This window comes from Oryx dammah, unplaced genomic scaffold, assembly GCF_014754425.2.
Source record: "Oryx dammah isolate SB20612 unplaced genomic scaffold, SCBI_Odam_1.1 HiC_scaffold_28, whole genome shotgun sequence".
NCBI classification, from domain to species: domain Eukaryota; kingdom Metazoa; phylum Chordata; class Mammalia; order Artiodactyla; family Bovidae; genus Oryx; species Oryx dammah.
Genome location: NW_024070212.1, coordinates 93,183,963 through 93,205,879, shown reverse-complemented (window position 1 = coordinate 93,205,879; position 21,917 = coordinate 93,183,963). Strand labels below are relative to the sequence as shown.

Genomic DNA, 21,917 nt, shown 5'->3' with positions numbered 1-21,917 from the left:
ATCTCTTAACTTGGAAAATAGTTAAGATGGCAGATTTTATCTTACGCATATTTCACCACAATTTAACATTTTTTCCAACTGGTAGCTGCTTTTACTTGGGGTTGGGGGGGAGAAATCTTTTAGAAGACAATTCGAAACATATTTGCTTTGTAATTAGTTCACTCACCTACAAAATCTCAAATCTATTCCATTAAGTGTGAGCCGGAATCTCATCCACTACTTATCCCATTAAAAGAAACCAGGCAATTTTTTAAAATTATAGCCTAAGACTTGGAATGTAGATGCTTGAATGATACATGCTTCTTCTATAACTGGTCAAATCAATTTCCTTACCCATAACTGAACATAGTAAAATTATGTTCTATTTACCTCATATGATTGTTAGCCACTCCTCCACTGACTTCACCAGAAGTCATTTCTTTATTAAGTTGAAATATTTAGAGAGAATACAAAATCCTTCTCAAGAACTTTCCCACATTTGGACATTGTAAGAACCTATTATCTAGCAATAATCAATGTCATAAACTTAATTATTTTAAATTTTACTCACATTTTAAAATCATGTCCTCTTCTACAATGGAAGCAATGAGCTCAAAACTATTAATTTTCACAATCATATGAAATAAGCAGAACATAACTACACTATGTTCACTTTTGCTGGGGAAATCTTTTGTCCAGTTACAAAAGAAGCCAGTATCATCCACGTATCTATATCTCAAATCTCAAGCTATAATTTTTAAAATAAACTGACTGGTTTCTGATAACTGGATAAATGCTATTTTTTAGGTTAATTCTATAAAAGTTTTACATGTTATTTAAAAGAATAATTTTTATTTTTATTTTATATTGGAGACAGCTGATTTCCCTGGAGAAGGGAATGGCAACCCACTCCAGTACTCTTGCCTGGAGAATCCCATGGACAGAGGAGCCTGGAGAGCTACGGTCCACGGGGTCACAAAGAGTCGAACAAGACTGAGCAACACACACACACACACACACAGCTGATTTACAATGCTGTGTTAGTTTCAGGTGTACAGCATAGTGAAGAATAATCCATTTTAAAACCAAGTCCAGTTTACTGGAGTAAACTGATCTGGAATCATCATTTGCAAGAGGAATACAAGGTTCCTAAAATACACAAAAAGCTAATGTGCTTGTGTATGGTTTTCCAAATAACTTTATTCTACAATAATATTCTCCTGCCTATTTGACAATATGAAATAAACTCTCACCATTTGGAAAACAATTGTTTGATACAGATGCCATAAGCTTTTTTTTTCCATTTGTAAACAACTGTTCACAGGATTGCCATTTGTTTGAAGAAAAAAACTTACTAGAATGTTTTCATGTGCTCAAAATAAAATCTGAAAAGCTTGTCAGAAAATCTTACTTTACCTCTGAATACAAGAATTCTAAATTTCCAGACCAAAACCAATACATCTAAGCATAATAACTGTCACAAATAATGAGAGAAAACAGCTACAAGTTACTAGAGTAAGTTTTAATGAGTAAACTATCCTTTTTGTTGTAGTCTAAAGCCATTCCTACCAGAGCAGAACAATTTTACAAAAGGATAAAACCATTTCTAGATATATTGAGTCCTTTGTCACACAATGATATTCCACATTAGGTAAAAGATTGAATTGGAGAATGAAAAAAAGAAGGTGAAATTAGGCAGAAAATCTCAGGCCAATCCTAATCCTACAAAGCACCAAAAGCTTGCGGTCAACTTTTATTTTCAGAACCTCTTTCTGAGTTTGAAAGTTACAGTATAATGAAATGCAGACACATGCATTTCCCTAACGTAGCAGGTATCACTTAGATAATTAAAAGAGCAAACTCTGGAAATGGACATCAGACTATAAAGTTGTAAGAATAAGTAACTTTAAAAATCAAAGAAAGAAGAAAAGCCGTACAAAATATCATTAAGAAAAAATACTGCCTACTAAGCTAATGTGAGACCATGTGCAATGATGACAGCGTTAAAGGAAGGAAATGCCTGCCTATATGTAACTGAAGCTTCTAAGTTAATGCCAAAATAAATGATTAAAAACATCTCACTACAACATTTTCTTCAAACATCAAAAGGCAAAAGTGGTGTTTACAGGGTATTCTAACTTCAAATGCTTCATGAAGCATACAGCTTTACTTTCAAAGGGATTTCTTAAAACAATTATATGCCAGTGGCACTACAGTTGGGTTCACTAAGAAATAATCTTAGCTCATCCTTTAAATTATTCCTGGAGAAAGAACACCACCCAAGTAATTCAAATCTGTAGAGGAAGGGAGTCCAAAAGCACGGATTGGTAATTTATTCAACTTGTGAATTCACAGTTTGTAAATTATCTTTGATATACACACTCCTCATCTTCTTATACCCAAAGATTCTAATAAGGCATCAAAGTCTCAAATGTTTACTTCCCCTTCAAAACCAGCACAATGCCCTGCTACCCTTACCACCTCATCATTCTTTTTAACTCTCCCCTTAATACACCACACCCACACCACACCCACACTCCACAGAGCACACTCTCCTCATAAACAACCCAAACTCCTCACCCAAAGCACCTCATACTTAGAAGCCCCAGATTTAATACCTTCAAACTCTACACACTCTTCATATAATACAAGAAACAGTACACAGTCCACACACAAAACAACCCAACACAATACAACCTCTCCCTATAAACGACGTTCACACCGTACATAACACATTCTACACACGCCCCAACATAACATAATCCCCCACAGTTCACAACACACACACATCCCAAGCCAGGTACTGTATAAAAAAAAACCTGAACCACACAGCACTGCTGTGCTCAAACAAACGCTGGGAAGAGGCCACCCTGTGGGCACTGGAAAGCCACGAGGTTGGAGATGGGAGGATAATCGGGCCCAATACTTCACCTGAAAATCCGCCAGGATCATCTCCCGGTCCATGTTGGACGTCATGGCGGCCGCCGAGTTCCGCGGCTCCGGGAGCGAAGCGCGCACCTGGGAGGGAGACTGCGCCTCCTGCGGCCGTCGCCGCCGCCGCCGCCGCCGCCGGGCGCCGAAGGGCTGGCGGGCGAGCCGGCGGGCGGGCCGGCGGGCCGGCGGGCGGGGCAGTGCGGGAGGCTAGGCGCTCATGCACTCGGTAACCTTCAGGCGCCTGGGCCGCCCGCCTGTGCCCTGTGGAGCCCGCTCCGCAGCCGCCCAGACAGAGGTTGGTAAGGATGTGGGTCCGGTCTTACTGTCGCCGGCCAGGATGAAGGCAGGTTGCGACAGCGCGCACCCGGTCTCTTCAGCGGCGGCGAGACCGGCGGGGGCGGAGAAAGACAGCGAAAAAGCAGGCGGGCAAACGCCACGGCCGCCTCCGCCTCCTCCGCTTCCTCCCAGGCCGCCGCCTCCGCCCCTGGTTGGCCAGAGCCAAGGCTGTCGCACATTTTGCCTGTCATCGAGGTCGCAAAGCGCCGCTTTGCGGCTGCCACGTGACTGCTCTCCTGTCAAGCGCCGGACGAGCGACTACCGGGCGGGGATCTGCGCGCGGCTGGCAGGGACGCCAACCTGAAACTGCGGGAGCTTGGAGTCCCGCAACAGGTTTTTCCGGTTTGAATTAAGCAAAGGCCTGAGGTACCGCCTCCCTCTGGCTGGGTTGGCGATCAGTTTCTGCTCCTTACGTTGTTATATAGTAGCACACATACACGTCAAGCCTCACAAACCAACTCCCCACAGTCACAACCCGTCTAACAGCATTTCATAAATGTACATTTTCTCTAACAAAGTTTCACCAAAATACAACTTCATATACACTCTTTTACGTCAACCTGTCAAAACCCACTTACAGTCACACTCGATCCCAAGCCCTGACGCTTACATCTTCAGACATAATGTATAAAGGATGACGCCTTGCATCCTCAGACATAATTTACAAGGAGTAAGAAAGAACCAGATTCCCACGGTAGTTATGGGGCAAACATGGAAGCTGAGAAATGCGAGAATATCCATCCCAAGACAAAGACGATCAGGCTTTGAGCCAAAAATAGACAAAGACTATGTACAGTGAAGTGTGATGGTTTGTAATTGTCGCTGGAGGAAGAGTGACAGTAGAATTTGTTCAACTTTGACTTGGGAAGATATCATCTTCTGGATTGAACTAGAACTTGTATTTGCCTTGGAAAGCATACAAAATCCTGAAAGTGTAAAGTAAGATTGATAATTTTGTGCTGTAGAGTTGAAATAGATAATAGTGAAATCACGATATAGAATCAAGGCCTGCTGCTGCTGCTGCTGCTAAGTCGCTTCAGTCGTGTCCGACTCTATGCGACCCCATAGACGGCAGCCCACCAGGCTCCCTCATCCCTGGGATTCTCCAGGCAAGAACACTGGAGTGGGTTGCCATTTCCTTCTCCAGAATCAAGGCCTAGATCTTTGTATTCCCTGAACACGAAGAGCACTGTGGTGTTCCAAAGATCTAGGTTTATTCTGTGGGCTTTTTTTTCTTTAAATGAAAATAGTCTGGCCTACAATTCTCAAGTAATAATCTGTATTGAGCCCAGAATTAGCTAGATAAGGAATAGAACCCTCCATAGTCATATGAATTGAAGGGTTCCCTGGTTAATTGCTGCCCCCCAAGGAAGTAATTCCAAAATAAAGCATGAATGTGAATCATGAGGTGAAACATACTACCAGCAATTTAAGTGTGGCAGTTCACTTGTCCCATTCATATATGTCGTTCTCAGCACAAGGCAAGTGAGCAAATCCTGCAAAGTTGAGATTTTTCTCTGTGATGAAAGGTATGTGTATCTGAGCCAATTCAAATCCAGTACTGCTCCCCTTCTCCCTCCCTTCTCTCCATCTGGAAATTAAAAGAATGTGGTAATGTAGAAACCAGGGAAGAGAACACTAAACATTCAGGAATATGGTTTCTAGTACTGCTTTCCCAACTAATTAGTTAGGTGAAAGTGGATGGGTCACTTAGACTCTCTGACTTCAGCTTCTGACATGACTGTTTCAGGTGATGAGAAAACAATTATGAAAATGCATGGAAGCATAAAATATTTTTACAAAACAAGCATAGACTGCATAGCATTACTAGGCTTGCGTTCTAGTTCTGCCCCTTGACAAAAACAAAAAACTTCTCTGAGTCTCAATTTATTTCTAAAATGGGGCTCATAAAACTTACTTCATAAGGTGATTGTGAATAGAGTGTATAATGCTTGTGAAAACTTTTCAGAAACCTTAAAGCTGTCCAAACATATTAGTTGCTATTACTTGTATGTATGCATATATGCTAAGTTGCTTCAGTCATGTCTGACTCTTTGCAACCCCATGGACTGCAGCCCACCAGGCTCCTGTAGGCAAGAATACTGGAATGGTTGCTATGCCCTCCTCCAGTATTACTAGTACACCAGTTCCTAAATGCTTTTCTCAGGATAATTTCTTTCATAAAACTTAAGCCAACAAGGATTCTCTTCCTTTCTAATCACTGCTCTACGATCTTTACAACACAATTTAATACTCTGTAATTAAACTCTGTAATTTTTTTTGTCTAATTGTTTCATCTATGCATGTTTTTTTTAATATTTATTTTTATTTATTTGGCTCCTCCAAGTCTAAGTTGCAGCATGTGGGATGTAGTTCTCTACCAGGGATCAAACCGGACCCCTACATTGGGAGCTCGGAATCTTAACCACCAGACCACCAGGGAAGCTCCTATGCATGTTTTAATCTCTCCTCAAAGTCTGAACATTCCTTGAGATTATAAGCCGTTTCATTCCATGTTTTTATATTCACCATAGTTCATTCATGGCAAGGTCTTGGGTATATAACAACCAAAGCTTTTGAATTTATTTTTATTGGATGTCTAGAATGTACAGGTATTTTACACATCTTATCTCATTTAATGCTTATAATGGAATAAACAAAATTAAAAAACTGCTCTGAGAGGTTAAGAATGTGCCCAAAGTCATGCTATACAGTGAGGCTAGGTCAAAACTAGTGCTCTTTCCACTTACCCTGTTGCTTCTCCGCATTTTACCCTCCATAGTGTATAGTGAGGTGATTGATTCTTCTCTATGACCTAACTATTCATGGTTGGATATCCAGAGTAATTTTTTACTACAAAAATAAATACTGAATTAAGAGAAAATTCATTTCGCCAGAATTCCTTCCTTAAAAGAAACAATTTCACTGCAGTGTCACAAACTAAGAGAATAAAAATGTATAGAGATTCTCTGTCCATAAGCACAAGCAAAGAATGGTTTTTATATATCCATCCTCTTAGTTGTTCTATTGCATTAACTCATGGAGCACAGTCTAATTCAAATATAGATCTTTCTCTAGAATCTCCATGTTCTTTGATCTTACCATTCTTCTTTTGAAAGGAAGTTTTATTTCATAATTTTCAAATATATATATAAGCTACTTGTAGATATTTTGCTAAATTTTTAGTTGCAATAATTTTCAATTAATCTAATACTTGCAAACATAGTACAGAATGCTCTTTTAATCCAGCTTTCTCTAATGTTACCGTCTTACACAACCATGGTACTGCTATCAAAACTAAGAAATTGACATTGGCATAATACTGTTATGTTTCAGAGACTCTGTTTGGATTTTTACATTAATGTACTCTTTCTGTTCCAGGGTCCAAACCAGAATTCCACACTACATTTAATGGTCTGTTTCCTTAGCCTCTTCCAATTGTTGACAATAACTCAGTCTTGACTTTTGAAGAATAGTGGTCAGGAACTTTATAGAATGCCCCTCAGTTTGGGTTTGTCTTATAATGTCTTCTCATAATTATGCTGAGTTTATAGATTCAGGGGAGACCACAAACATGGTATGTCCTCATCACATCATATCAGGGACACATGATATCAACATGACTTATTTTGGGGGGTGTTAACCTTGATCTTTCAGTTAAGTTAACCAAGTTTTTAAACTGCTACTCAATTGTAAATCATGAGATTAATGCTACTACAGTTAGATCCACACTCAAGTAATCAAAAACATATATATATATAATGATATATGATATAATGTTCCTTAGGGCACTAGTGCCTGATCCTGTCTTTTTCTTTTTTTTTAAATGTATGATTACAACTTATTACAGAGAAAGGGGAAAGGATACAGGCCAAAACCAGCCAATGGAAGAAGCATTTAGAGAAAAATCTAAATGCTTTGCGTTCTGAACACAAAGCTTCCAGGGTCCTGGACTCTGAAGTAGTGGAAAAGGCCTAATATTTGGGACCCAAGATCTGAGTTCAAATCTTATATCCACTACTTACTGGCCTTAGTCACAATTTCTATAAGTCTCAATTCCTTCACCTGAAAAGAATGAGGGGATAGTTATATTTACCTCCCAGAGATGTTGTAAGATTAAATAATGTATACATCGTATGTTATAACCAGGAAACACTACACAAATATTAATCATTGCTATTATAAACTTTTGAGTTGCTTACATTTTTTTCTCGCTTTACAAAAAGACTTCCATAAGTGGTATGAGAACCCATATGAAAAAGCCTACTGAATCTCAGAAATAAAATGCCAAATGCCATTTCATTATGCCACAGTAATGAAATGACAAAAAGTTCCCCTGAGTGTACCAACCTGTTTCCTACCTCCCTTGGGTCTATAAATATAACAAAAGGAAGATTTTGAAACTATGTAAATAAATTGTAAATACCATATACACATAACCATAAGTTACTCATTCAGAAACTATGTATACTTAAGTCAAAGGGGGGAAAGCACAAAATAATTTGATTATAGTCTTTCTATAAGTCCTTTAAAATAAGTATGAATTGCTGAAAAGAAAAAGATTTCCATGACTATTTGTATTTTATACCCAACTAAAAGGCTCTGTTTCAGTGTTTGAGAGATGTGCCATTACTGTGTGAAAACACAAACTACTATTTTCAATATAGTAGATTCTTAACTGTAAATCTTTCTTGTATACCATGTTAGAATTTAAGCTTGTTGACCGCAGAGATACTCACCTTTGAAACTATTTCAGTGAACTAGCAATCAATATGAAATTTTCATTGAGGGTCCTCTGTAGTCTCACTTATGCTTTCTGAACTAAGATTGTAACTTCTGTGCCTCTGGACTGCCAGTTCTGGGTTATACAATAAGCAAACAAAGCATATGCTTTAGAACACCAGCAAAGCCAAAGTGAAAAAACACACACACACAACTTCCTTAAATTGTTTAATATTTCAGCAAAATCACTAACATAGTCAAGACGGGAAAAGTCAGAACCTTGTTGGACTTCTTCACATTTATGTTTTGGTCTTGTATTATTTTTATTTACACATTAGGTGAATTGGTGGGACATCAAAATCTTTTCAGTGCTTAGGATCTCCAAAAATCTTAATCCAGCTCTGTAGGCATCTTAAATTACCCTAAGTTTTATTTCTTGTTATTCAGCAAAAAGAATTTTATTTCATGAAAATTATAACCCATGTATACCTATACTTCACATGAGTACAATTTAAGAATCTTCCTTATTACACTGTCTTCTCTTAGAAACCATAATAAATGCTAGACAGCAACTCTCATAAGTTGGATTAATGCCAGTTATCTCTTATTAGCCAACAATACTACTATAGCATCACACCCTCCAGCTGTATTGAAGGATTACATACTAATTTCCCAGAATAATCAGAAGTAAATTATATTATTTATGGTATTTACTGGTATATATGGAATCCTAAAAGTTCTATTTGAAATGTCTAAATACACGTAAGAAGCAAGAGGAGTTAATTTCTTGTGTTGTAGTTCATGTTTGATTCACATTTCAAGTTTAGTTACCTAAGAAAATAGATCTGGTTACTTTTCTGTTAACAATTCCGTTAAAGGAAACACCACCAGATTGTTCAAAGTTTGAACTCTCCCTCTACCAACCAGGCAATCTGTTGCTAATGACTATCCAGATGTTGTTGGTGTGTTTCGTTGCTAATACCTACAGTGTACCTCAAGGAGCTCGGTATAGATGTTGCTTAAAAACATGCTTGCTAGAGACCGGTAATAATTAGACCACCTGTCACTTTTTGTTTGGTTTCATTTTGCCCACTGGGTGCATCATGCAACCGTGTTGGATATTTTTAAGAGCAAAAAATATAGAAAGCAGTAATTAATTAATCTTACATAGCTAAAAAAGGAAGTTAAAGTACAGAGAACTGGTGCCTCGGACGACTGAAATAAACATTAGGGAAGATACTATTCCTTTACATTTAAACACCCCTCCCCCACCCCCAACAAGTCCCATCTAAAGTAGTCAGAGAGAACTTTGACAAAAACAAAGGCCCTTCTTAGAAAACCCTTCCCAAGACCTACTTTAAAAAATTTTTTTGGCTTTAAAGTTAATTGCTTTTCTCCCTTTCCACAAAGAAATGGAATATTTCCGTTTCAAGTCCCTGGAACATTAAGGCTTGAGTTCGTCGTGATTTCTTACCTACACCATGCCTTTAGTTTTCGTAACAATCAGTCTAGAAAAGACTTTTGCTTTTTCTGAGCAGTTTTTTGCTGTCAGTGAGGTCTCTCCCCCCATCCCCGCGGCCACCTCGGCCCACCGCGGCCCTGAGCGTTGATCTGGCAGGTGCGAGGCCGAAGCGCTGGACTGAGAAAAGGAGGCCGAGTTTGCACAGAGCGCGCCACGGAGGTGGCGGCGGCAGCGGTAGGCCTGGCCTCCGGAACTTCGAGAGCCTGGCCGGGGAGCGCTGAGGCGGGCGGCCTGCCCCGCCAAGGCCGGGGAAAGACTAGCTCCGCGCCAGACTCCTCTCTGCCTTCCAACAGTCAGAGCCGCCGAGCCTCCGAGGCCCTGCGGCTCTCCGCACCCTTAATTAACAAGCGTCTTTTCCCCACCTCCGGCCCCGCCGGCTTCAGGACAGCTCGGGGTTTCACGTCGCACCCTCCATTCCGCCCGCCAGCCAAAGGAGGCCAAACCCGGCTTCGCCGGGCCGAAAGCCGCTCCAGCCCGGGCCTGGCCGCTGGGCTGGCGGGTGGGAGCCAGCGCAGGAGACAGCGAGGGAAGCGGAGAGCCGGGAGGCGGGAGAAAGGGCGCGGGGCAGGGGGCGGGGCGAACGGGGCTGAGGGCTCGAGCGCCACCAGGGCGGAGGGCGGGGCGTGGGCGGCGCCCGGCCTTCCCGCTCCCGCGGTGCTGTAACTCCGCCGAGCCTCCTTAAAACTCTGCCGTTAAAATGGGGGCGGGTTTTTCAACTCAAAAAGCGCTCAATTTTTTTCTTTTCAAAAAAAGCTGATGAGGTCGGAAAAAAGGGAGAAGAAACCGGCACCGTCTCTGCAGCGGCAACAGAAGCAGCAATTGTTTGAGCGAAAAAAGAAGCGAGGGAGGGAAGGAAAAGACCAGAAAGGGGCACGACGCACAAGTGTCTGTAGGGGTGAAGGGAGCAGGGACCAGTGATTTGGGGGGGACCAGCTACAAAAGAAACTGTCACTGGGAGCGCTGCGGCTCGGGAGGAAGCGGTGCTACCCGGCTAGGCTCCCGGGCACAGCTGGCTGGCGGCCGCTGCTCTATCGGCGGCACAGGCTGGGGGCACAGGCCAGGGGACTGCGAGAGGTTGGCGAAGTGGCACAGGGCGCCGAAGCCGTTGAGCTCTCGCCGAGGGCGGAACTGGCTGCGCCCTGGAATTGTGGCGACTCGCAATACTCAGAGCTTGGCCTGAGACTTCCTAGGACCCTCCCGATCTCTGGAGCCCTCAGAAAACCGAGAAAGGAAGGAAAAGAAGCGGCGGTCGCTCAATGAGCTTCTTCTACGTTAGGAAGTCTGAACTGGCTCGGTTGTAGGCGGGAAGTTACCGGTGGGCTGCCCCGTGCAGCTGCGATGCTGCAGCGCGCTGCCTCAGCAGCCGGGGCTCCATAGACACTTCCCGCATCTCTCTCCCCCTTCCTCACGCTGCTGGGCGTCCCAGGACCCGGTGGGGCCGGCATGACCGGCTTGCCGGGGGCCCGCCGCGCGCCCGGCCGTCTCCGGAGACGCGCGCCGAGCCTGGCTCCCACGGCCTCTCAGGCTCGGCAGGGCTGCGGTAGCCCGGCGGGCGGGCTCCGGAGCCCTCCCGCACGGCATTAGCCCGCAGCTCGGCCTGGGCGCGGATTAAGACTCATCCGGAGAATCGAAGGCCACGGAGGAGTTCTTACGACCTGTAACTTGAGGGCCACGGAACTGCTACTCTCGTTTGATTTTGGTGATCATCTTTAACCCCCGGAGCACATCAGCATCCAGCCACCGAGGCGCTCTCCCTGCAGCGGAGGACTCAGAACTACCCCTTCGCCGAGACGGATGGAGACCGAGCCCCTCCGAGGACCTGCCCCTGCGGTACTGGCTCGCGCGGCTCAAGTCACTACTGTGAACAAGGGTGGGTTAATACCTTTTCTTCCCCCTAAATGTCTCTTTTTCCACGGTATTTTCTGCCCTAACCTAGTCCCTTAAATCTCCGCATACATTCCTCCTGGAGATCTGGAGTGTAGGTACGTGCCAGCTCTGCCTACATTTTACGTCCAGAGTAATTTGCCAGGAATATATGTGTGTCTGTATATCTCTCAGTTTAATCACCAGAATTCTTCATAGGGGTTAAGCTAAAAAGCGAGGAGCGGAGCCCCTCTCCAATGGCTCAGTTTTGCTGAATAATCACGTGTGAATCGAGGGGCGGGCTTTTGGCAGGCAGATCTTACTAGTATTTACTACCAAGCTCTACTCCAGATTAACCATCCCAGTCCTTCTGTCAGTCTCCGATGCCATCATGCAGCCTGGTTAGGAGCGAAGGAAAGGGGAAAAAGAAAAACAACTAATTCATCTTTTCCCGATCGTCAGGACCCTAAAGAATGGCCGAGCCTTGGGGGAACGAGTTGGCGTCCGCAGCTGCCAGGGGGGACCTAGAGCAACTTACTAGTTTGTTGCAAAATAATGTAAACGTCAATGCACAAAATGGATTTGGAAGGACTGCGCTGCAGGTTGGTATCCAGAGAGGTGGGGAAAACAGGTCAACAATGTTGCCTACGTGACCCGGGTTTCTAGAATAATAGCTTTCAAGCTTTCAGGGGTACTAAATTTCACTGTTTTTAAAACTAGTTGGTTGCCATATTTTATATCTTTAAGTGGATCCAACTCCCCAAAATGACGTACTTTGAACAAACTCGTCAAATCCAATAACATCCTCTATATCAAGTGGGTTCCAGGTTTGGTCTTAATTTTTGGAATGTTTTTGTGACTGTGGGGATTGTGTACCAGTCGTAGCAGCGCCGAGGTTTTTGGTTTTTTTTTTTTTTAGACAGTTCTGTAAACACGTTATTATGATTATTATTTGAAGTAAATACACTGCTATTAGTGGTTTCCGTACTTTGCTCCAATAATTGACTTTAACGTTAATTTTCTTGACTACTGGCGAGGGTATTTTTTCCTTCAAATGCTTCAAGTTTTGACAAACGACCTTTCCTCGTTTGGAATGGGTGGCCTGGGCACAGGCACAGGATGTACATTTCACAGTTAATATAATACCATCCACCCATTCAGGATTGAGGAGGAATAAAAAGTTGAATTTTCTAATCAGAGCTCAGTTTATAGTGTTTTTGTCTCTGCGGTCTTACCGTGGTATGTTCTAATTTTTAGTAATTAGATTTACAAGCAACAAATGAAACATGTCCAGCTGCCAAGTATTGTACCTAATAACTTTTTTCCTCCTCTGAACGTTATCATGTAACTTGGTTGAAAGGCTTAGAAACAGAAAAATGGCAAAGTAGTCTCAAACAGTTGCTTTATCTGAGTTCTGATGATATTCTTAAAAGAAGTTCGTATTTGAAATGCAACACTTAAAGCTGTTTTTGAAAATCCACTGGGGAGAGGGTTTTTAGAGTGCTTTGTTTTTAATTGCAAGAATGAGAAATTTAAGTGACAGAAGATGTACTACTAACAGACTACGTCCATACACCCTGTATATTTTAAATCAGAATACACTGACTTTGCAAAAATTTCAGTATTAAGGAAGCTTATAGATACTAAATTATTTATCTTGTTATTTCAGGTATATTAAGTGGGGAAAGGATTTTTTTCTTTTTCCACCTTGTAGTTTTTAACAGGTATTGTGATGATAGCAATGTCACAAATTTAACATATTGAAATTTTTCCTATTGAACATTCAAAATATTATATAAATCTCACAAAGAATGAGCCACTTAACCCTGTAAGAATAGTATCTTGCAGGACTTGTGACGAGCAGGAAGACTAGGAGATTAATACTGCAAAACAAAAGTTTTGACAAACATTTTTAATACAACTCTGCGGTCTTGTTTATATTAAACATACTTATCAAGATATTAACACCCACTTATTGTGGCTTAGTCCTAGTACATATAATGAAACACACACAAACAAGAGTCTCAAAGCCTGTTTTCAGTATGTATAATCCCGACTCTGAAGTTGTATCATAACTCAAGAAAGAACTTTCTTTCAAAACAGTTTCCAGCATTGGTATTATTTTCTGTGGAATATGGCAAAATTTCTCCTACAGTAATGTTTATTTAACTGAATTACAAAAGGTTTTTCCCTTTTCCTAGTGTTAGCCTCTCAATCAGGATAATATCAAAGGCCCTGATCGTACATTTGCTTTACAAAGATCCAAGGTGTCTATCTCCTATTTTTCCCAGTTCAGGTCTTTAAATGTAACTAAATATTTAGAGACAATTGTGGTAAAAATTAGATTGTGTTAATTTTTAATAACCAAAAAGTGTATTTCATCTAAGTTCTTAAAAAATAAATTATGTATCATTTTTAACCACTGCCACAAAGGAAGGGCCAAAAGTCAGCAGAGTTTTATCAACAGGGAAGCTTAACATCTTAGTCATCTATATAGTTTGAATTTATAAAATATTATTCATTCTAAATATATTTTATATTACTTAATTTGTGATTTTTAAAACAAACATTCTAAAGAGATAGATCAGCTTTGCATGTTTTTCCAGGATGTATTTAATTTCGAGTGTCTACTCTGCAATCTATTTACTATAAATTTAGGTTATTATGAATATACCTAGGAATAAAACAATTAAAATGCTGAAATTTCCTTGCATGTTAATGAGACTGTATTTTTTCACAACTAGATTATATGTATTGTATAATTTCATGCTGCTGTACAAAATACTTTATAATTATGAGAGCCTAATAGAGACCTCTTATTAGAGTGAAATATATTCAAACACCAGTACATAAGTCTTTATCATGTAAATTAGTTGTATGTTGATAGCAAATTTTAATATCAAATTCTGGCTTTTAAAATATTGCCAGTTTACAAATAACTTTTCCTAAATGCCTGATAATAACTGCTAAAGGAAATAAGATGAGGTCACCAGTTGATTAACAAATAGGCTGAAACCACAGACAAAGCTTTCTATGTCCCAAAATATACGTTAAATATCTTACTTTCTCTTCTTTTGCTCAATTGAAATTAGGAAGCTACCTAAAACTTTTTAGGAGACAGTAAAATAGTAGAATGACTGTTCTATTCCTTTTAAGAACAGTTGCCATACAGTCTTTTCCTATCTAATACAGGCACATCATTAATATGTTATGTTTTAGATAAATCAGTATCATTGGCAATGTAAAAACACTTGCTTTTTTAAAAAAAAACACTTTAATATTCAATAACATTTTAAATTTTCAAGTGGAGGATTCTAAGCACTAAATACACCTAGTAACCCACATGAAATAATTGCAAAGAAAAAAAATTTAATTACTTGGAAACTTGGGGTTTATCTGTTTGGAGAGAACGTGTGAAAATTAATAATTTAAGAAAATACCAGCTTTGGATATTTAAAAGATCATTTTTACACTAGTAAAATCAGCCTAGATGGAGTCTGGTGTGTGGAAGCATTTCTTTGAGGATTTAAAGAAGCTCATTCTCCTTCTTTTTAGCTATTTAGAAAAATTTTACCCACATTTAATTTTACAGAATCAATACCCCAGGCACATTTTATGAACATGATGAACCAAACAGAAGACTTACTTAAATCTCAAGTTCCATTTCTTTTATTTTAATAAATTCATGAAATTACACAACTCTTCATGGGAGACAGAGAGCTGAGTTGTCAGTGAATTTTGTACAAATAGTACTCATTCTATTTTTATTAATCAATATATCCTACTTGGTGGCTCGTTTAAGATATTCCATCATAGAAGCTCAATTTTTAGAAGTTTTCTTCTACTTTTACCTAATAGTACTCATCTGCTGCAACTGAGCCCTTCAAACTCCATCACATGGGTCCTCCCAAAGCACTCCGTCACCAAAAAAGTTACATAAATAGAAAGATGGATATTCTAAAATAGTCTTGTAGTAGGAGCGCTTGAAGGATTCTACCGTTTCTTCTCCTTTTCTAGGTTATGAAACTTGGAAATCCGGAGATTGCCAGGAGACTACTACTTAGAGGTGCTAATCCCGATTTGAAAGACCGAACTGGTTTCGCTGTCATTCACGATGCGGCCAGAGCAGGTTTCCTGGACACTTTACAGACTTTGCTGGAGTTTCAAGCTGATGTTAACATCGAGGATAATGAAGGGAACCTGCCCTTGCATTTGGCTGCCAAAGAAGGCCACCTCGCCGTGGTGGAGTTCCTTGTGAAGCACACGGCCTGCAAAGTGGGGCATCGGAACCATCAGGGGGACACCGCCTGCGACTTGGCCAGGCTCTACCGGAGAAACGAGGTCGTTAGCCTGATGGAGGGCGACCGGGCAGAGGGAGCTGCGAATCTGCAGTGAATGTGGGGAGGGCTCTCCCACGCTGCCTTCTGTTTTGTCAGTTAATTGATTGGCTGTCCTATTTTAATATCATTTGTTAAAATTCAGTTTTGTCATATTTTAAGCAGCTAGTTAAAGCCTCTGAAACTGCTAAGTGGAAATCTTACTACAGCTTTATGAATATATTTAAGCAACATCTCTTTCAGCTGCAAAACCCCGAATTCTAACATGTAATTGCAAAAGCTTTGTCTTTCTTCTGAATATTTTATCTTTCCCTGACTTTTCTCCTTGCCTCTCCCTTTGCCAGTCTCAGTACCCAACTTGGAGACTTTGTTTTTAAAATGGTTTGTCCTGATGCTTCTTTTGCCTGATTAAAACACATTTTCAAAACAGGACAATGTTTTCTGTGATTTCCACTCCTCTTATAATCCACACGTGATATGCTTCTTGCTAAGGAGAACTAAACTGAAAGATCATGGTGTTCTAAGTCTTGACATTAGAACTAGACATATTCTATTGATGATCCAGTTAAATGCTTTTCTTTCTCTCCTCATGCCTCCCAGCAAAGATTTTACTTGATGCCTAATATGTCTGCTTTAAAATAGAGTAAGAACAACATTTTTTTGGAAATCAAACCTGAAATTACCTCAGTGTAGACTTATCCTAATATTTGATCTTCCTTTTTTCTCAAAGTTAAGTTAAATCGTTGAAAAACAGGTTTCAGAAGTAACAATATGGAATCAAATATATGTTAGCCCTAAAAGTCACTTCAAAAAGAAATTGCCATTAAAAAGTGCTTCCCATTTGTTGATTTTTTTTTAATCACAAAATGAAACAATTGGTTAAATAGTATATTTCCCAAAAGTATGCTAAGTGTAACAATGGCTTTTTCTCCCTAAAATACCAGAAGTGTAAAATTATAAAAGTTTAAGTATTAAAATGCACTGCAAATACCAATATTGAGGTGATAAAAAGCTTAGCAAGGCATATATATATTAATTACATATGTGTCATTACTTATTTAGGGGCTACAGTATAATAAATATAGAAACTTTTACAGTAAATAAATAGGCCACTCCTACACATAGTACTTGATTCCCTCAAAACTTTTTAGTAAAGGCATATAAAACTCTTAATAATACATCTAGCTAAAAATTTTTTTGAATGAAATGGAAATATCAAATTTCCAAGAGAATTTTCCAGTCTCTACTACTTACTATTATTTTAAAGATTTCACCAAAGGATTTCAATGCAGTTATCTCTTATAAATTTATAAATACTTTATTCATCATCTCCCACATGAACAAAAATGTTTTATGTAAAAGGTCCCTCCTGTTTCATAAGCTCCCTGCCCTCACTCCAAAAAGAACAAAATACTTGAAGGTTTATTGACAGACATGGTTCTGATGCTTGCCCTAACAAGGATTGGAAGGTTGCAGACAAGCGGTTTTCGATAATTTATTTTTCATAGTAGTATAAAAGAATATGCAAGAAAAAATCCTTTCCATTTGGCATTTTAAGTTCACCTTCCCTATGTCAAGTGCAACAAGACTTCAACTTCTGCCATCTCAAACCACAAGATACTGAATAAATTTATTTTTAATAGCAACATGAAATTAAATGTAAAACATTTATTTTAAAGTTTGGGGGAAAAGTAGAAATTGAGATGATTTTGAAAGAAAAGGGTGTATTTTGTATTTAAGAACTAGAATCAATATACAAAATACACTGCTTGAGTAAGCTGAATACTTTCTAAACATAAGACTATTACTAAAAATAAAAGTAATACTTCTTACAAGTTGTAACTGTAAAGATAAATGTTTCTTAAAGTTTATTTAATGGACTTTTCAGTATCCACTAAGTATAAGCATTAAAATCGCTCTTTAGCTATTTCGAATATAGGATGTTCATTGAAGTTAAAGAGCGGTACTTCTGCGCTTGCTTTAGTCTCAGATGGTCGGAGCACGAAGTGAGAAGAAGGAGCTCTATCTCTCTTCATCAGCCTAAAACTTGCCTAGACATTAAAACATCGCCACATTTCTTTGGTTCTTCGCAGGAAATAGCTTTGCTAATCTAAGTATTTTAGAAATGAGTTGTGTGGTCCCCTCTAGGAAATATGAAAAGCCATTATTCAATCTCTTAAAAACCTCGACAATATCCAGTAAGACAAATATACCGAAATATATAGGATGGAAGAAACGGCACTGCAGAGTTTAACCGGGGTTTAATTTACAGCCAGCTGAGACCGGAAAGGATCTGAGCTTTTTCAGATGCAGAGTAGAGAGGCAAGTGCTAATCAATGGAGTAACCAGGGCCTCAGAGAAAGAGTGGCGCGGCAGTAGGCAGAGATGCGTTTCTCAAACTCAGTTATTCTCTGAGCCCGCATCCACGTCGGGAAACTCAGGCTTAGCTTTTGCTCAGTAAATTGAACCCCCGGCTTATACCTGGGGCAAAGCAGGGCCGGTGAGGGGTTGCGGAGAGGGTGGAGGAGAACACCAAAAGGACCTCAGTCCACGTTCTGGTCTCCAAGCCACCAAGCAAACTGCATTTTATCATTTTTTGGTAGTAAATCAATAGTTCTCTGATAAACAATACACATCTCCTAATAGTGTGATGAGCTCCTACAAACACACACCACGCTGGGTGACCAATAAATGTAAAATATTTCTGTCCCAGGAAAGCATTTCAATTAGTAATATTGTAAATGTGCCTGATAATGTGGGTCAAACAAACGTTGTGGAATCCGTAGCCCCGGACTGGTTTCGAAATCTCAGTTCCCAAAAAGGTGCTTTCGGCTTTTGCCGGGGGAAGAAGTAATCGTTCAGAAGTGCTGAAAGAGCACAGTGCTGGAGCGAGAAAGGGTCGTACTCACTGCCTTCCTGACTGCCCTAAGCGACCTTCATCCAAAAGGGGGGGTGTAGGGGGTAGGGTGGCGGGGGGTGGAGGGGAAAAGTCCGGGTCTTGGTCTATGGAGACTGCTTTGATTTTTACACCACAATTTCAAAATAATCAGATTGACGTTAGGGACCTAATGAGAGGCTGGAGACAAGCTTCCAGCCTAAGAACCGGGGTAAAAAGGCTCTGCCCGTCGTCAACCCAAGTCCTCTATGGAGGGGCTGCAGAGTCATCCTTTCTGTTCCCTCGAAATTCTCCAGACTCCAACCGCAGCTCCCGGCTCCCTAGCGAGGAAGCTGGAGCCCAGAGCTCCCTCAGGGCGCGCAGAAAAGCCCGGGGTGGGGGTGGGGGAGTTTCAAAACCGTTAGCTCGCGTTGTGTTTTTTTTTTTTCCCCTCCCTCGCTAAGGTTTCTTTTCTTTTCTCTTCCTGTCCAAATATTTCAAATTTCCGCGCCTTAAATAACAGTCTCCTTTTATTTAGTTAGTTTCCTCGGCAGGTTTGGCCGCCCGCTTGTCTCTGCCCCCCAGCGGGCCCGGGGCGCCTTGGATGCCTCGGTGCTGCCTGCAGCCCCTGTGCGCTGCCCCCCGGCCCAGCCAGCGCGGCCCGGAGCGCGGCCGCCGGAGCCACAGCCCCCTCTTGCCGCGACCTCGCCTGACCCGACTCTCCCAGCACCCAGAGCCAACTAAGGCCGCCCCCCGCCCGGACGCTCGTCTGCTCCCAGCTCGAGACTTCCCTCCCCGGACTTTGGAGTCTCTTCTGCTTTGGGGTTTGGAACCCGGTCGCCCTGGAGCGGCTGAAGAGCCGCGGCGATAGGAAGGCAGCGGAGGAGGCCAGTGGCCGGAGACTGCCCCAGCCCCCACCCCGCGGGTAACCTTGGAGGCGCCCTCGGAGTGAGTGTGTGCGCTGCTGCGCCAGCCGGCTGGGGCAAGCGGGCGCACGGCGCGGCAGGCAGGAGGCGGGAGCGGGGGCGGGAGGGGGAGAGGGCCCCGGTGCCTCACTGCAACCGCCACAGCGCCCCGGGTGCTACGGGCTGCCAGGGCGGCCAGGGTTCCCCGGCCCTGGCCCTCAGGCAGCGGCCCCTGAGGAGGCGGCGGCCATCCCTCTGGATGGTTCCGGCGACCTATGCCTGAGGACTGGGGCCGGAGGGCGACTTGGGAGCAGGGGCGAGCGGGCCGGTGAGTGCCTAGCTCTCCGCAGAGGTGAGCTGGCGGCGGGACCGGGCGCGGCGGCTGGAGCAACTCCATGCCCAAAGCCAATGCCAGCACTCCCTCCCCCCTCCCCCCGTGACAGCTGAGGACAGCCGGGCTCCGAGCCTCACGTCCAACTGCGGGGAGGCAGTTGCCTCTCCGGCTTCTCACCCTCTTCGACTGTCCGAAAAGTCCTATGGTGTTGCCTTTTAACCCCACAAATTATTAGACGTCCGGGACTGAAAATGCACATTCATTAGGAAAGACCCTCAGCTTGAAACACTGAGAACTGCAGGCCCGTCGGGACTTTGGGTGGGGCTGGGGTGCGCAAAACACCTAGAAGTGGTCTTGTTTTTTCAACCCGGAATAGAGCCGAAAATCCAGTATGGATCTTCAGCGGTGCCTGAAAAGATGAAAAACTCTGCAGATCTGGATATTCACTTGGTAAATCAAGTTTCCAGTGAAATGTTTTGCCATCTGCTATAGAAACACTGTGCGAGCTTCAGGTGTTATGATGTGGGTTTGGAATTTTCTGTGCTGTCTTTAATCCTCAAAGATATTCAATAACAGCATGGTAACACACCCGGCAAAGGAGCAGAGGTTATCCTTGCCACCACAGCACCTGCAAAAGCACAAGTGGGTCTCCTTCCTAAGTTCTAAAATGGCTTCAGGACGGTCCAGAGGTACCAGCACATAGGAGGAGAGGGACGGGGGGCTGGACGAGTTTGTACATTTTGTAAAACTACACAGATACTGTTATACTAAGAGTGTTTGATCTCATCTCTCCTCTCTCCAGTCACCATTGGTCAAGGAAGATTTTCAGTGTTAGGCCTATTCAATAATTCAACTTACAGACTTTTTCTCTTCCCTCCCCCTCCCCACCCCCCCGCAAAAAAAAAAAAAAAACAAGAGTCAGCCAAAAACATCAGCTCTTTGGGGGAGGAAGTAAAAAAACCACCAATCCTTATCCAAACTACCCGTCATTTCTTTGAGCACTAAGAAGAAATCCTACATATAATCTATACTGTGAAAGAAAAAAATAATTTACCAGGACCTCAGATGCATTCAACTGATATAATTAAAGTGATATTAATTGCCTTTTAACATTAAAATAATGGGACAGTTTGTGGAATTGATAGGTGAAAAGCTTAAAAAAACTGCATTGAAATGTTTGGAGATGGGAGCTTCTGCTCTCCTTTATATTTCATAAGTACAGTAGTTACTTAGAAAAAAAAACTGATACTTTATCTTGACCATATAAAGCAGTATCATTCTAACTAATTTTATTTTAGTTATACACCTTAGTTTTTCAGATTAGTTATAAGCAGAGTTAAAGTTCACATATAAAGCAAAACTGACATCTTTAATGTTAAAAGTTTAATTTAGAAATGCAACTAAATTATCACAACTATACTAAAGTACAGTTCACTCCCTTGTTTCTTCTGAGTGTACAGTTTGTACAACCTGCTGGTAAAGAAGTCTGTCCTGGGTTTAAAATGTATGCCTTAGAAACATAATTTCCTAAAGGAAAAAATAACTCACTATGCTTTAAGAATGATTATTCTATAATTTGGCTATTCTTTACTATTGCTAATGTAACAGTATCTTCTTTTATATTTTGGAACTATTGTAAAAGCCATTTGGGCCCAAATTGTTCTTGTTCCAAAGTTTTCTTCTTCAGATATTTTTACTAAGAAGTGGCTGTCCTTAATGATGTAGCAGGATTCTGATGCCCATTCTGTTAATTCAAGAACTTCACACTAGACTTATATACACATTTTAAAAGAAATATGCATTTCTTCTTTTGTCCAAGTTCAGAACAGATGTGGATGAACGTTAACATTTGAAAGGCCTAGAATAATTAATTTGTAAATCAGTTATTACACTGTGATGATGAAAGATGAAATTTTAAAAATCTCATATATCAAAAGAATAAATGGGATCACATTATTAAGTAGCATTTGATGTTGATTAATAATACAGTATTACCTATCTCAAATTCAAATAAGTGATAGTGTGTATTGTGGAATGATTTTTAACTGTGAAAGACAGTTATGTAATACTCCTCTGATATATAAAAGGGGTTGAAGTCCAGAATATCTTT

The 21,917-nt window shown here is 41.4% G+C and overlaps 2 protein-coding genes and 1 long non-coding RNA gene across 5 annotated transcripts in view; 2 read left to right on the top strand and 1 right to left on the bottom strand.

Annotated features, from left to right (window-relative positions):
* Positions 1-3,359, bottom strand: part of FAF1 (Fas associated factor 1) — a 472,185-nt gene extending 468,826 nt beyond the window's left edge. Inside the window, exon 1 of one of the 2 annotated variants that reach the window (XM_040231204.1) lies at positions 2,911-3,359. In XM_040231204.1, the coding sequence (XP_040087138.1) occupies positions 2,911-2,955 (45 nt within the window). In that variant the 5' untranslated portion in view covers positions 2,956-3,359. The remainder of the gene's footprint in view (positions 1-2,910) is intronic. The other variant, XM_040231205.1, reaches the window with a different exon arrangement.
* Positions 3,360-5,936: 2,577 nt separating this feature from the next.
* CDKN2C (cyclin dependent kinase inhibitor 2C) lies at positions 5,937-16,125 on the top strand. 2 transcript variants are annotated; one of them, XM_040231203.1, is made up of 3 exons: positions 5,937-11,353; positions 11,819-11,958; positions 15,374-16,125. In XM_040231203.1, exons 2-3 carry the CDS (start codon positions 11,830-11,832, stop codon positions 15,749-15,751), a joined length of 507 nt encoding a protein of 168 aa, XP_040087137.1. In that variant the 5' UTR covers positions 5,937-11,353; positions 11,819-11,829; the 3' UTR covers positions 15,752-16,125. The 2 variants fall into 2 exon arrangements, with proteins under 2 accessions (XP_040087137.1, XP_040087135.1); XM_040231201.1 differs by having other exon boundaries at positions 5,937-11,363.
* A 2,740-nt stretch (positions 16,126-18,865) lies between these two features.
* On the top strand, positions 18,866-20,845 carry LOC120856164. The gene is made up of 2 exons (XR_005719401.1): positions 18,866-19,516; positions 20,184-20,845. It is a non-coding gene; the product is annotated as an uncharacterized LOC120856164 (long non-coding RNA).
* Positions 20,846-21,917: the final 1,072 nt, after the last annotated feature.